The following is a 15,926-nucleotide window of genomic DNA, read 5'->3' as shown; positions in this document are numbered from 1 at the left end:
ATGCATTTTCAAGACCGATCAAAATAAAACCGCTAGTCTCGCATCGAAATTTACATGGATTTACAATAGTGCTGAACTGGAGATGATGGACGCATGGCTGTAATGCCGAATACTACACACTCTGTAAGCTTACACGGGTCTTATTTTTGTGACTCCACAACCGGCCTAGCAAAGACATATATTGGATTTGTGGGCAGAGGCGTCAGATTGTCTTTCGATAGTCCATTGGGAACACGAACGTCTCTCGGCCCAGGCCCGAATGTAAGTCGCCGAACAAGACCATCTTGGCGAGCATATATGCATCCCCGGCACACGGAACTTGCACTTGTCTTGGCCAATGAACAGTCTGTTTTGGACAATCTTCAGCACTTTGTTATAATGGCGCCATTTGGAAAAATCTCCTCGTTCATGCCAAATGGCCGAGTTTTCAAGGTCAGCTCTTTGAGTCACATCAAAGCCATGTCAGCCAAATTTGACACAGCGATGAATTAACCACGGGATCTAGATCATGGCAGCTGCCAAGTTGAACAATCTTGACATTGAGGTCGCAGACTACCAGCACATGGTAACGAACAAATCCGCCGAGTTTTTGGAGAAATTCCCTTTGGGTAAAGTCCCTGCCTTCGAGGGCGTGGACGGTCTATGCCTTTTTGAATCGGACGCTATCGCGCGATACGTTGCTGCTTCCGGACCGTTTTCTTCCCAGCTACCTGGCTCCGATGCAGCGACATCCGCACAGATTCAACAGTGGGTGAGCTTTACAGAAGGAGAGATCTACCAAGCCGTACTCGAGCTTGTGATGTGGAGAGTTGGCATGTGCCCATTTGAAGAAAGTACGGAGTGCAAGGCTCTCGATAAACTCGAGCGTAGTCTGAGTATTCTGGAAGGTCATTTGAAGAATAAGGAGTGGTTGGTTGGTCCGCAACTGACCCTGGCTGACTTGACGGCTGCGTCGGCTCTTGTGTGGGCGTTTATGCACATCATCGATGAGCCAATGCGCAAAGAGTTCCCCAAGACGACGACCTGGTATTTGCGGGTTATCGGTACGACTGACATGGAATCCGTCTTTGGACCACCAAACTTGATTACGGCCAGGCGTACTGGGCTAACCTGTTGAGCGGCGATATACGCATTTGAGACTCTAAAGGTCTGAATGTGGATTGCAAAGGGTAGACGGATGATGTCATATATAGTTTCTATCACTTAGTCGTTGAGCTTGAGTCGTCAAACGAGACTTCAATGAGCCTCCTGGCCGTGAGGGGAATCAATAGCCCTATTTACCTAAGAGAGTACATATGTACGTAGAGATAGTGATGAACCAAGAACGGATGCACCGACGAGTAGTAAACGGAGCTGGAGTTTAAGGTTTGTTCTCTGGGCCCAGTTGACAGTTGTCAAATTAGCTAAGTTGATTACTCCTACTACATATGGACTCATTTTCTTTTCTTCAGTACTCGTCTGAGATTCTCCGGAACATATATAGCATTTCATCATCAACGGTATAAACAGCAGATTGAACAGAGCCTTTCCAATAGCATCGCGTGGCCGACTTATAGAAATGTTTAAGGTTTCGAGATATAATCTTTTGTGCACTACTTCAAACACTACAAATACAAAAGAAAAACTGGAAAAATCGAATAAACGATCCTACTTTTGCCAGTTGATCACCCGCGGGCTTGATATCCTGAAACCTAATGCTTCTTGAGGGGAGCAAGCCCAAATGCGAGATTCTCGAAGTCTAGCTGGACATAGAGTCGTTTGAGAAACGCACCTCCCAGCAGGAGGACTTTTGAGTCCCCCGAACTAGTTCGTCCATACTTCCAAACATTTACATTGAGGTAGCACACCGGAGTCGCCGCGGACTCGAGTCTGATGATGTAGTCAGATTCCGGGATTGTGTAATTCTGCCGTCCATCTAGCTCATAGAACAATGTCGGGCGACTGCCTGTACTGTTACATGGAACCGTATACCAGTCTTGGCTTGCTCCGTTGTAGCCCGAGGACCCTTGTGCCATGATAGCTTTGACTGTGGCATTGCTGGCCAGCGTGCCGTTGACTTGTTTTACCAACCACTTATACGCATTCAGCGACAATGGTGCACCCAGGCCTTCTGAGCCCTCATCTAACAGTGCCAGAGTTTGCATGGAAACATTGTTTGAGCCTGAGAAATTGTAAACAAAGTTGGTAGACTCTTTTTCGCCTGAGATCCAAACTCCCGTAAGGGCGGTGCTCCAGTAGTTGCTTTTCGGTGGATTATACGGGTAGAACGCCTCCGAGAGCCATGAAGGGTTCTGAATGTTATAAACCTGCATTCTGGACGCGTCATACATGGCTTGATCTGTGCCTCCAAGCACGAATTTGGCTTCCCCGCCAAGGCACGATTTTCTAGACGACAGAGAGGCGCAAGAATGCCAGCCAACTTTGGGCCCGAATACACCTGCCTTCCAAGCTTGGTAGTTTTGTGTGTAAAACGATTCAGCAACGTCTGGCGTCACCGGAGCCATGCCATAGATGCCTCCAAACGGGACCTTGGGAATGACAGCACCCCCGTACGGGAGGTCGGATACTTGAAGAGTAGTGTTGGTCGTGCAAATGTTGCTCACACAAACCGTGTCGGATGCGTAATCCACGGTAAAGTCTGGGGCGAATGCCGTAATGTCCCATTTGAGTTGCGGTAAGGACCTGTTATAAAAGGTACTAGACTTCCTTTCGTTGAAGAAGGCCTGACCATTGTTTCCAATGCACATTGGGATGTTCCACTGGTTCATGCATCGTCCAGACCGCACAAACAGAGAGATCCATGTCCAATCGCTAAGGACGGTCAACGGCTGCGGGGGAGTTCCAACGGAGATATTGAAAAGGTACCCAAAGCCATTCCAAACGGCAGGGACGGCGACGACGTCTTTACGTGATGTTGCCGTATTGTTGGTCCGAGATGGGCACGCTGCGGCAAAGCATACGCAAACGTAAGCCTGCAGGATGGCTAAATGGCTAAGAAGGTGCATTGCAAACAATTCCTGACAAATAATAATGGAGGAAATAAGAAAACTCTGCCGTAGGCTAAGTTTCCCCGTCTCCTTCTGTTATCAAGTGCAGTAATTCCCATTTAAAGTCTGAACTCTCCACATCCACATGCTCAGTTGGCCTTTGGGCAACCCAGCCGCAATGTACCGGATTGATTGGGCCCCCGGCCGTTGTGTAAGACGTAGTGTCTTGGTTCAATGAGTTGCTAAGATTTTTCTACCAGTTATTGCAAGCCAGGCGAGAGCATGGAACGGCTGACTTGGGTGCCGTGTTGCCGCCATCTCCACACATAAGTCGCCGACAACTTCTGGCACCGGTGCAATGTTTTGTTCTGGCCCCTGCATAGAACTGGATATGTTCGTCTACGTGGAGCTCCCAGTTAAGCTTATCCTGGATTTCGTGGCCTGTCCGTTGGAGCCAAGCCATGGGGTAACCACGAGTACAGGTGGTATTGATGCAACTCTGCACCAACCTGCCCGTTGAACTGGCATCCTTATTTGGACTTGGGACTTTTCGTTTCAAACCGACATGGCTTTGCTTTGAAGACTTGACACACGCCGTGGCTGGTCTTGTACTCGCAATGATATGCGCTATGTCTTTGACAATTCATAGACTGCGCTCGGTAGCCTCCACCGTAATAAATTCGGTGCTTTATTCCGTCTACTATAGGCTCAAGATAAGCGGCTTATACATGGTCTGATATCGGTGAACCCAATCGGCCGGGTCATGCAGCATAGCCACATTCAGTGTCTGCCAATTTCCATTCATGGTCCTACACTCTGAGCCCATCGGACGCATTCGCCGAGGGACGTGGCATTTCCGGCTCCAATTGTCCATCGCCTCGTGAAACCATTGTTCAGTTATGGTGTGCTCGCCCAATCGGCCCCTTCCAGTAATTGATGCCTGCCCATTCCCGCAGCTGAGACGAATACACGAGCATCTAGGCCTGCCATGGTACAAGTTTTCTGCTGTTCCTCCAAAGCAACAAAGTCGCCCAACAACTCGCTCAGTTACCACCTACTATTAACGAGTCTAGGCAAGTACTCGTACGAAGTTTTGGTGTTATCATTCGATCCGAGGGTTAGGAAATAAGTTTTAATGCCTAGTCGTAGATCCGTATTATCATAGTATTCATATAAAGCCAACATTCCCATACCACCGCATCCATTAAACCAAGTTAACTAGCTGCGTCCACTGCAATGCTAGATTCGCCCCTGGACTCGTTCGCCTGTTGACGCCGTTCTTCTCCTAAACACGCGCATTTCCTCAAGTGCTACTTTCTTCAGAGTAGATTCCAGTTTGGCACTCGGCAGTCCACAGCAACTCGACAACCTCTTCATAACGTTCAGCAATCGCGCATGTCAGCGGCGTCCGACCCTCCTCGTCCTTGAGATTAATTTTCAACCCATCTCTGGCGAGGAGGAGCTTTACCACTTCCGAGTGCCCATTTAGCGCTGCGACATGTAAAGCAGTTTCACCTTGACTGTTCTGAGCGTCGAGATCAACGCCGTCTTTGGCGAGGAGAAGCTCCACGACGGCCGTGTGTCCTCCACTCGCCGACTCCCATAGTAAGTCTGCCATGTTGGTCTGCTTATCGCCAGGTCTCTCTGCCTCCTTGTCCAGAAGAAGCCTGACGACTTGTGCGTGTCCGTTGCTTGCTGCACCGATGAGCGGCTTCGAGTAATCCTCCGAGTCACTTGCCACCCCATTTTTTGCCAGGAGAAGCTTGACAATCTCATGATGCCCTTTACGTGCTGCCTCGGATAACAGAGTGGCGCCGTATAAGCTCATAACATTGAGATGTGCGCTACTCTCGTTAAGCAAAAGCCGTACACTCCCCTCGTGTCCCTCGGCTGCTGCAACAACAAGTGGAACTTCGCCTCTATTTTGCATCCAGGCAGGTTTTAGGCCTCTCTGAGCAAGAAGTAGTTTGACCACCGTGACATGTCCGTGTTTAGCTGCACGCGATAGCGGTGTTTGACCACCCGAGTCCCAAGAATTCACATCCACCTTGTCGTTTGCAAGCAGCAGTTTTACAACTCCCTCATGCCCCCTTTCCGAGGCACGGTGTAGCGGTGTCCGCCCCCTCCAGTCCGAGGCATGTGCATCAACATTGCCTTGGGCGACCAAAAGCTGTACCACGTCCTGGAATCCTTCTTGCGCCGCCCACCACAACAGTGTGCGGCCATCATCGTCTGAAAAGTTGGGATCAATGGCACCCCTCTCGAGATAGAGTGCCGTCATTGTCCGGCGCCAATCCTGTTCCACGGTAGCATGCTGCGTCTGATCTCTTTCCTGGCTGCAGAAGGCGCCATCCTCGGTGAGGAGTAGCCTCACCACCAACTCATGCCAATTTTCTGCGCGGCAAGTGTCGTTAGATGGCATCTCGCTGCTCGTGGCCCAAAGATTGGATTCGATGCCATGCGTTGCGAGTAGTATTTCTGCTATTTCTTTGCCTTGTTTTGTCAAGGTATTCACACGAACATACTCCCCACTCAGCCGTGTGTTGGTAACGTTCCTGTATTGCCCTTTGGCAACCCACGAAAAAGCGCTACGGCCACTCATATCCAGAGAGCAAGCGTCAACAGATTTATTGGCGAGTAAAAGCTTGAATGACTGGGCGTGACCGGACCCGGCTGCCCAAGACAGCGGCGTTCGACCATCAGAATCTGGAATATCGGCGTGGACGCGGCTCGTGGATAGGAGCAGTTGAACCACGGCATCCATGCCATTTCCCGCCGCCCATGACAGTGGCGTTCGACCTGTATCGTCCCTTGAGTTCGGGTCAACTCCATCGTTTGCCAGTAATTGGATTACTATTTCTTCTCGTCCACGTTGTGCTGCGTACGATAGCGGCGTCCAGCCATGTCTATCTCTTGAGTCCGGATCAACGCCACTTCTTGACAGCAACATCGTTACTATTCTTTCGTTTCCAAATCTCGCCGCGATTGATAGTGGTGTTTGGCCATTGTCATGTTCTGAATTTAGCCTAACGTCATTTCTTGCCAGTAACATGGCTACTACTTTGTCTTGTCCAGCTTCAACCGCGTGCGACAGCGGTGTTTGGCCGTAATAATCGCTCGAGTCGGCATCAACGTCATCTTTTGCTAGTAATATGTTTATTATTTTTTCGTGCCCCCATTTTGCTGCGTGCGACAACGGCGTCCGGCCATCCTTATCTCTGCTCTCTGGATCGACGTTAGCCTTTGCCAGTAATATGTTTACTATTTGTTCTTGTCCCCCTTGGGCTGCGTACGACAGCGGTGTCCGGTCATCCTTATCTCTCGAATCTGGATTAACACTAGGTTCTTCCAGTAGTAATTTTGCGATTGTATACTGGCCATTCTTCACTGCGTATGTTAGTGGCGTCCGGCCATTGACATCCATCCCGTCAAAATTGCCCTTCGATAGCAGTGCCCTCACTGCTGAGACGTTTCCACGTTCCGCGGCGTGCGACAGCGGCGTCCGGCCTTCACGGTCGGTGGCATATGGCTTGATGCCGTCCTGTGTTAGCAGCAACTCCAACACGTCCTTTGCCGAGCTGTCTGCCGCTGCCCATGAGAGTGGTGACCTTTTAGTATACCCATCCCCCGAGTTGATGTCTAGCTTTCCTGTGGCGAGTAGCAACTCGACAACTTTGGTGTGTCCCCGCTCCGCAGCACACGACAATGGTCTTCTTTCCGATACAGGATCCGCCTTATCTGGCTCGATACCCTTCATGTCAGCATCAAGCAGGAGCTCAACTACTCCCACGTGCCCTTTTCCTGCCGCATAAAGTAGCGGATTGGGGGAGTACTCGGAGTTTAAATCGATGTTTTCCGCCTTGATTAGGACATCAACCACTTCCTTGTGTCCGTATTCGGCAGCCAATGACAGTATGTTTTGTTGGAGGAAACTATTCCTTACCTCTGGGTAACGAGCGGACACGACAAAAAGCGTCTCGGCCGATTCCTTTTCCCCAGACTCTCTAGTCCCTGATAGTACCATTCGCTGGTCTGTAATGTTGAGATTTGGGCAGCTACCCTTTGTGGCAAGTAGGAGACTAACTACTCCTTTATGCCCGCTCCTTACGGCATAACATAATGGAGACATGTCGAATATATCCCAAAGATGCGGGTTTTGTTTTTCTTCGAGCAGGAGCCTTGTCATCTTTTCAAGCCCAAAATCAGCGGCTAGGTGCAGTCCCGTCACTTTTCTCGAATCGTCTTGGTTTTCTTCCGAATAGGCATCATATATCCAATAATCCGAAGGATACATCGCCTGGTGCGCACCGCGCACTTTGGCTTCATTTCTTAAAAATTTCAAGACTTGTCTGTCGTCCACCTTTGGAGCTACGCGAACATGATGACCCCAGTTTCGTGCTGCGTAGTCGTAAAATGGATTTAGGTCTAATTTAGACCTCAGTGACCTTTCGGATGGGCAGAAATCCTCATCAAAGACATCGGATGAAAGATATCTAAGGCAAGTTGTTGCAATGTCCTCTTGTGCAGCAGGAACCCAATCGCCGAGATATTGCTCCAAGTACTCCTGTGTGGTATGGTGAACTAGGCGGATTATGTTGCTCTTTTCATCCACCGTCACCAGTCCACCGCATACATAGACCATGAACTCGATCGGCGTGTAGTTTTCTTGGTTAATCGGAGTGTCGTCGGCGTTCACGGCAAGGGCAACTTGGAGCTCCTTGGTCTTGAGTGGCCTCTTTGCGCAGCTGATCCATGATATAGTCCTCTTTGCAAGCTTTTTGCAATAAGGCTCCTGCTTGTTGATTCGAATCATGGCGTCATTGTACGCCTTATACAATATGTCGTCTTTCTCCTCCTCACCTGTTCTTTTGTGGCGGTCTCGAAACTCGTTTAATGTCCTTTTCATTTGGGCTGGATTAATGGTATCCGCAAGGGATTGAAGATAGAGCTGCGCTAGTAGAAACCTACTCGCATTTCAGTCAATGATTTCCTTTGTGTTCCTCGAAGTCACGTACCTGCCATCGACTGCTTCTACAATGACAGTCTTGATAGTCTCGCTGAGGCCGGTGTCAACCGGGAACTCCATGTCCGAAATGTGGTCCTCTACGTATTTCCGTACATCCCCATCATTAGCTCGGATCTCTAACGATAGGGCTCCCATGAACTTCTCTGTAATTTCTGGGACATGCCGTGATGTTGCAAAGATATTGGCCCCAGTCGCGGCCTGAAGGGCCAGTATTTCCGAAATAAACGTGTCTCGGCAACAATCGGACGTCGGGCATTCATCAAGGGCGTCTACCACAAGAAAGAGTTTTGAATACATGGTTGCCACCGACTGAAGGGTTTCTAATATTTCTGGGTAATCCGGACCCGGTACTTTATCTTTGTGTCGTTTGTATAGGCCCTTCACGGCGTCTGGCAATGCTGAAAACGGTTGACTCAACTGTTTCAGCAGATTTTTGACCAAGTCTCCAGCTTTATAGTCGGACCGAAAGTTGAAATAGATGTAAGCCAATCCAATTGTAGTATCACCCTGTAAAGACTTTTCAAGATGGTCGATAACCATGGCTGAAAGCGTCGTCTTACCCGCCCCGGGAATGCCTGGACAGAACAAGGTCTGGTTGCTTCCATTGATCCACCGCCGAAACTTGTCCGAGTCAAGAAGCCATTTCCCGGTTCCCGCCCGGCGCTTCTGAAGGTTGTCGTTTTGTTGAGGACCAAAACTCAATGCCGTTATCGATTCGAGGACTTGGAAGTGCTCCTGTCTATCCAGGTTCGTCACTTTATCCTCAGTTGTCCTTGACGTTTCTAGGGCTAAAGAAGCATTAGAATGCTAGTATCGAGATCAACGTTATCCATCCAAGTTGACAGATTACTAACCTTGGCCCACAATCTCCCATACCGGTGGCTCTCTGTCAACCTCGTACGGTTGGACATATCCTAGAAGTTCCTTTGCAAATGCCGCGGCCACAGTGGCGGCATGCCTCTGCCACACTTTATTTCTAGGCCAGTCAGCGTAGTCGCAAATTCCCCGAATCACCAGACATGGGAAGTTATTCATCAGTCCAGCTGCTTCCATTTCCACACATAGAAGATTGCCACCAAGACTCCTATTCAATTTATCTCTGGACAGAGCGTCCTCGATGATCTCGTTACCCGATACAATCAGACCATAATGAATACGCATATCCCTGCGCTCTCTGGATAGTGATTCCTCCAGATTACAAAATGAGCAGGATTTTTCTTCTTCCATGTTTTGATCATTATACTTAAAATGGTTGCAGTCTGCATCGTTGTAGTAAGGTTTCAGGTATCCTTTTGTCATGTCGGGCCATTTCGTCTTCAGTTCTTCAAGAAACGCGGGTATCCTGGAGCCCTCCAGGTCGTGGTCCCTCCTTAATTTCGATATAGCTCTGAGTAGTAAAGTAGGCGGATTGTTGAGCGATCCGGTTCTCTCGAAGCCGTCTTGTTGGGCCGTACCCATGTCCCATTGAACCACTCCGGGAAACTGGTCTATGGGCAAACTGACCACCACATCTCCCAGACGAACTTTGGGAGGAATCCCTACCCCCATACCAACCATCAAGCCAAACCTGATGGATGGAAAGGTGGTTACCATCCAGGCTGAGCTAGCTGCTGCTGCTGCATCGTGGGTAGCTTCTCCGCAAGGCAAGCAGGCTATGACAACGTTGTACTTCGCAATAGTTCCCAAGGTATACGTGTTCTTGTCGCTCTGAGGCTGTGGCAGATCCTTGTGAATGCAGTCCAACATGGCTTTGGCGGCAGTTTGCTCCTGCCACAGACCGCAGATCCAGCCCACAGTGTAATCATTGTGCTGCAGAAGTTGGGGAGCCATTTCTTTGACACGTACACTGAGAAAGACGTTTCCCAAGCTTCAGACAAGATCAAGGGTTGAGACGGTGCGACAAGTGTGGTCGGCAGGGCTTGGATGTGTGTTCAAATATTAATTCAATAATCAACTCTGGGTATTAGAAGCTGATCCTCGGTTTTTCAAGACGCCTTGAGGGGTCAGAGGCCTCTAGAAATACAAGAAGGTAGTGAGCCCTCGAGGCCTGAGGCAGCCCTCGACAAGGTCCGGCTCCTGGTCCTCATGATAGCTTTCTTTGTTGCCATGTAACCTTTGTGGTCGCTGCCTTTGTTCTGGTCTTGGCCGTGTGACAGACGGAAGCACGAGGACGACAATTGTCGAAGTGGTAATGGTCGCGGTCACAGAGAGTAAAACGGCAAGGGGCACAACATCATCGCACTGAGGGCGGAAATGATAGAGAAGAGGCGGGCGGACAAGTGGGATCGAACCTCGCGGCGGCAATGATATTGAGCTGACTCCTTCTGCTGTGTGATAGCCTTTTTGATTCGAACATCGAAGCCGCCGCAAAGCCTCATGTACTATTTGTGCTGTTTCTCAGAAACATGCAATCCAATATTCCTAAATAGACGGCACAGTCGATTCAACATGATTTATTGTCATGACTTGATGGAATATTGTTTCACGGAGGTCACGTCAAGGCACGGGCCGACGCTCGAACCTGACGATAGTCACACAAGGGCTCGAGACCTAATTGACACCTTGGACTTCCAGGCTCGCTTGCTCACGGCTTTGTGATATAAACAAGGGTCATCCACCCTTGAAGCTTCGATAAAACCAAGGACCTTTATATTCAAGCGAATTATTACATGAACATGAACTTAATCCAAGCCCCTATACATCTTATACACCATCCCTTGTCACAGATACTTCCAAGACGGTGTGGCTGTCACCATCCATGATACCTTGCGCACGGGACAAAGCAGTGCTACAAGATGCCTCAAAATGTGACAGCTCATTGCTGACGGATGTGGTGTTGCTTTGTCCACTCAAAGCACATACCTGACCATGCTTTGCGTATCCCAGCAAACTCGGCATCGGATACAAAAACACGCGTCAATTCATGCTTTTGCTATTTTAAATGCACCTTCACAAATATGACGCCTAGTGGGAGTGGGAGAAATCATGGTAGATCAGTCGACTTGTCCACGATATCTAGGTGTAGCTAAAGAAGGCTGGAACCGTAGCGACACCGTTAGGCGCAATTTCGCCGCAGAGGTCGTTTGAGCATCATTTGTAAGGTCAACTGACTGGTCCACGCGGGTTTCAGGACGTTGTCTGCCTTTGTTGGGCATCCAAGGAGAGCGATTGGGTAACATTACTCCGTACATGCCTGCCTTGATCGACCTCTATGTGTTGGACCTGCGGGTGGCTTACTCTAAAAGTGTAGTCAGTCCAATAGTTGACCTGTCAACCTTGAACAGCCATGGCGCACAACCCGGAACGCGGCTGAAGTTGTGTTGAGCTCTCCTCGCAGATGATGCAGCTCTTGTGCAGCTTCACCTAACTGAGTCTCGACCAGACACGATATGCATCATAGACGAGCGCCTAGGGCGTAGCTGCGTGCGCTCGGCTTCCTATTCTCCGATATCATACCTTTATCCTCGCTTGGCAGGTTGCCGAAACCCCAATCAATGTTGAATCAAATGTCCGGCCCGTGTTCCCCCGAAGTCTGAGATACCGGACCTGGCGTCCCGGGAGCGGACAATGGCACATTGCCCGAAGAAACGGGACCATAGCCACCCTGCGGCTTGACTCGATGCTGCGGCTTGACTCCAGTCGGTGCTTCCGATTGACTCGGTGCTGCCCGCTTCTCCGGAAACACGCAAGAGCCACTGGATGAGTCCGAGACATGCTGCACAGCCGCATCAATGTGATGGCCTCCGGGGAGGCGCCAAACAACAGCCGGTGGGTTGAGCCTACAACGTCCTCGGTTCATCGTACCGTTGACATCTCGTCGCACATCGTCAGCCAGCATCGAATTTGACAGGTCAAACTCCTGGCACCATGCTGCTCGCCTTCAAGCAGTCATGGCCTGACGCTACGCAGAGAAACTGCAAGCTTCACCAATGATATAGCCATCATCCTGTGAAGTTATTATGCAGAACCGCCAATGGGCATATAATCCCGGCGCTTACTTCAGAGCTGGCACGATGGTCAGCATACGTGCCGACCACTCCTTGACCGGCTGTCAACGGCTTGGGCCAATGGAAATTGTATCGCCTGGTGACAGATCTAAACTTCTGCCCAGTTTTCAGCCGTCATGTCCTTAAGCGAGCTGATCTTCTTACCCACGAGTATCACAAACCTCGAGTCAGATCGGTAATGGATACCCAATAACTGGCTCACTTTTGCTGTTCGGCGGAAGGTGGTGTTTACGACGGCAACACAAGCGGCACTGTCAAAGCATGGATAGGTAGGGCTGCTGTCATCAGCGAGGCATGGTGAAGCCGAAGCAGCAGAATCTAAAACGCTCAGTCTCGCACGTATATAAAGGCAGCTTTGCCTCATACCAAAGACTTTTTTTTTCCCAATACACCATCAAGTTCAGAAAATAATCGAGATCCCATCAATTGTTCCAAGCAAGCCCAATACCCCATCTATCACCTCGGACAATCGTCAAAATGAGTGTCCATAATCGCCTTAAGCATCTCACCAGAAAAGACGTCGAGGCCCTCCAGCCCTTGCCATCTAAAGGCTCGGCTATTCCCAACAACCGTTACGTGATCAAGCATGAGGCCGAGGATAGAGTTATAGCAAAAAACGCGAATATACATACCAAGACCTGGTTCAAGTCGCAGGTTCGTTTCTTACTCTACCAATCTACTACTTACGATACATGAAAATGACCGCCCCTCGTAGCCACTCAGCACCCAGACAATTCGTAGGATCCGCGGGGTCAAACTTTTCGCCGAGTCGCGCGATCAAGGCTTCGTCAGCAATATTGCAAAAGGCAATTGGTCCTGGTTTGAGCTGGCCATCCTTGAGAACGAATCGTCGACAAATCCCAGAAAGACTCACACCGGCATCGAGCTTGTCTCCGTGAGCCACAAAAATAAACTCGCTTCCAAAGAGTACACCTGGCTACATGGCGAGACGTTTGACAAGACGCGTGATATCCTCAAGTGGCTCGAGGTGAATTCGTATTGACGTCTAATGGTTCGTTTCGGACACTGACTGACCATGGACATAGGAGGGCAATGTGATTGCGGTTCGGCTCTGCGCCCGGTTCTTGGAGTGGGCAACGTATGCAAGACATGGGCACCTCGTCATTGACGTCGGGAATGATGAAGGTACGCGCGTGACGACTTGATGAGAAGAAGGGTTCTGACTCCAGATGCAGACGCTGTGCCCATCACGCCTATTGACTGGCACCCGGCCAAAGAGATTCCTCTCCGGCGCAACGTCCACGAGTGGTTCGCGGAGGCGCAGGAGCCCCAGGCCAGCAAAGACGCAAAACTCGAACTGTCGCTCTTCATTCCAGCAATGGCCAAGTTCCAGCGCCTTGGTCTAGAGGATCAACTCTCCTACTTCCGCATCGCTGGCATCCACGGCTCGCCGCCCAATGTGTCATGGAACATGGGCAGAGAGCCAATCCCATACGACAGTCCGGATATGGAAGAGCAGAAGGACAAGGGCCAAGGCGGCAACTACTGCCCGCACAACAAGTTTGTGTTTCCCACCTGGCACCGCGCGTACTTGATGTTATTCGAGGTTGGTAGTACCGGTTGACCTCTTGCGCACTCCATGCCGGCCAAGCTAATGGCCTGTATAGTGGAGAGTCAGCGACCTCATGATGGAAGAGGCCAAGACTCGCAGTGACGATCTTGACGGATGGGTTTCGGCTGCGAAGCGCTGGCGCTTGCCATACTGGGATTGGGCTCGCCAGCCGAGTCTGCCTGGCCTAGTGAGCAACGAGAAGATCAGCATCTTGGATACCGACGGCACGATGAAGGAGGTTGCGAACCCCATGTACCGATTCCAGATGCCCGGAGGGCGGCGTATGGGTGACCCTCACTATGGCGACTACCGCATCGACGGCAACGGAGCAGGCCCGGTAAGCATCAATGACCACCCGAGGAGACGCGGGATCCAAGACAATCGATTTCTGCTGACACAGATGCCAGTGGGATTTATGCATTGGCACCAGCCGCCACGCCGTCAGCTACTACGACAATAATTGGCGCCAGGGGCACTCGGATGCCAACAAGGTGGCGTCGGCGCTCCAGGGACCCCGACTGCTCCAAAATACCGTCACGATCAAGGACGGCATCTTTCGCCTACTGACACATCGCTACTCGACTCAATATGAGCATTTTGCTTCCACCAAGCATGAGCCCGAAGATGAAGTCGAGGCCAAGGGATACCTCTCTCTGGAGTCTATCCATAACAGTGTCCACGTGAGGCTTTCCATCTCGTCCAAGCTCCTCCGTGTGCTGACCAAAGTCTCGAACCTTTTGAACAGGACTACATTGGCGGTAGTGACCTCGTCAGGGGCTGTGGGCACATGAGCTCCGTCCCTGTGGCGGCATTCGACCCCGTCTTCTGGCTGCACCACTGCAACGTCGATCGGCTTCTTTACCTGTGGCAAACCATCAACCCCGGCAGCTGGTTTGACGCTTCGAGCCAGTTGAATCGGACAGGTACCTCGATGCGGGTACGGCATGACGACGACGCGCTGACGGACCTCGTGCCCTTTCGCCGTTCCACCCACGACTTCTTCGACTCGAATGGCGTGCGCGTTGCGGGCCGCCTCGGTTATACGTACGACGATGTAAAACATATTACCGATGGCGAGGGACAAGTTGTGCCGGAGAGGCGCAACAAATACATCAACAGCCTGTACGGTCCGGCACAACCCAACTTTCGATTCCCCAACCAAAAGGACGTGGATCCCATCATCAACGTCGTCTACAACCGGTACGTGCCGTCAAATAAAGCGTTGGCCTCCTTCTCTTCTCTTGTCCACTGACACTTGGGTCCCCAGGTATGCCTTTGGCGGCCTGTCGTACGCGCTGCACTTCTTCCTCGGCCCGCTCGAGCGCAACGTCCCGTACCATCAACAGCGCCATCTCGTGGGCAGCGTCCACACATTCTCTGCGCCCCTGACCAACTATCAGGGCTCGACGGGCTGCTCCAACTGCCGGGAGCAGGCGAGCGACGGCATCCTCTCGCGTGCGCAGATCCCGCTCACGCGTTCCGTGCCCGTCGAGCACCGCGGCACGCACGAAGAGGCCATGGACCACTTTAGAGAGAAGCTGCAGTGGGTTGTGGTGCTCAACACGGGGGCCAAGGTCCCCAGTGATGCGGTCAAGGACTTGTGCGTTACGCTGCTGCTTGGGGCCAACCAGCTGGAGGGTGGCCTGGAGGGAGTGCCGAGATTTGGCGAGTACGAGGCCAAGGAGTTTGACTGGGACAGTGCTGAGCTGTAGAGTTAAAAATAGGTTGCTGAGTCGTGAATACTTTGTCGCGTCCTGCATCTACCCGCGACGGAGGGTGGTTGGGTTGAGGGTCTCACGTGATCACGTTGGCCAAACGGCCTCACGTGCGGACGCAAAGCCCTCCGCACCTTCTTCCTCTGGCCTTTTCCTTAAGACCTTGCAAGAGTATCAGAATAGAGCACGATTTTGCCATCCCTGCTTTGCATCTAGTTGAGCCTTCTATAATTGGACGGTGCTGCGTTCGGCAACATGTGGATCTGGAGGCTTAAATTGGTCGAGGTAAAACGTCGATGCGTTGACGGAATAGGGGCACGACTACTATGGCGCGCGGCACCCAAATGATTCAGCCTGAAGCGGCAGGAGCCACCGGTGCTGGTGCTTTCTAATAACCGCGCGGCATGACCCATAGTTTAATGTTTTCCATTGGCCGAGCGATCAATTCGTTGTGGACTTCAATGTTGCCCCCAATTCCTAGCACGCGTCCCCCTTTACTTGGCTCAGCCACGACACAATCTGGGTTGATAATGAGCAAAGCGTTCCAACAGCCGCGCGCTCGGATGACATGGCTTTTGGCAGGACATCATGTATGATCAGCACGATGGTGCGGTATTT

General features: G+C 51.0%; 4 protein-coding genes across 4 annotated transcripts; 2 read left to right on the top strand and 2 right to left on the bottom strand.

Moving 5' to 3' along the window:
- Positions 1 to 508: 508 nt before the first annotated feature.
- On the top strand, positions 509 to 1,117 carry FUS3 (Glutathione S-transferase-like protein FUS3; the record flags this gene model as incomplete). The annotated part of the gene is made up of 1 exon (XM_014687909.2): positions 509 to 1,117. One exon carries the CDS (start codon positions 509 to 511, stop codon positions 1,115 to 1,117), a length of 609 nt encoding a protein of 202 aa, XP_014543395.2.
- A 574-nt stretch (positions 1,118 to 1,691) lies between these two features.
- On the bottom strand, positions 1,692 to 3,005 carry FUS4 (Secreted aspartic protease FUS4; the record flags this gene model as incomplete). The annotated part of the gene is made up of 1 exon (XM_014687908.1): positions 1,692 to 3,005. One exon carries the CDS (start codon positions 3,003 to 3,005, stop codon positions 1,692 to 1,694), a length of 1,314 nt encoding a protein of 437 aa, XP_014543394.1.
- A 1,285-nt stretch (positions 3,006 to 4,290) lies between these two features.
- On the bottom strand, positions 4,291 to 9,843 carry Ankrd28_1 (Serine/threonine-protein phosphatase 6 regulatory ankyrin repeat subunit A; the record flags this gene model as incomplete). Its single annotated transcript, XM_014687907.1, has 3 exons — positions 4,291 to 7,951; positions 8,003 to 8,801; positions 8,868 to 9,843. 3 exons carry the CDS (start codon positions 9,841 to 9,843, stop codon positions 4,291 to 4,293), a joined length of 5,436 nt encoding a protein of 1,811 aa, XP_014543393.1.
- A 2,654-nt stretch (positions 9,844 to 12,497) lies between these two features.
- Positions 12,498 to 15,305, top strand: tyr1_2 (Tyrosinase; the record flags this gene model as incomplete). Its single annotated transcript, XM_014687906.1, has 8 exons — positions 12,498 to 12,674; positions 12,736 to 13,008; positions 13,067 to 13,166; positions 13,217 to 13,587; positions 13,649 to 13,930; positions 14,001 to 14,273; positions 14,339 to 14,793; positions 14,861 to 15,305. The coding sequence occupies 8 exons, from the start codon at positions 12,498 to 12,500 to the stop codon at positions 15,303 to 15,305; spliced, it is 2,376 nt and encodes a 791-aa protein (XP_014543392.1).
- Between the last annotated feature and the right edge of the window lie 621 nt (positions 15,306 to 15,926).

Source organism: Metarhizium brunneum, chromosome 5 (genome assembly GCF_013426205.1).
Source record: "Metarhizium brunneum chromosome 5, complete sequence".
Taxonomy (NCBI): Eukaryota; Fungi; Ascomycota; class Sordariomycetes; order Hypocreales; family Clavicipitaceae; genus Metarhizium; species Metarhizium brunneum.
This window is presented reverse-complemented; position numbering and strand designations above follow the sequence as displayed.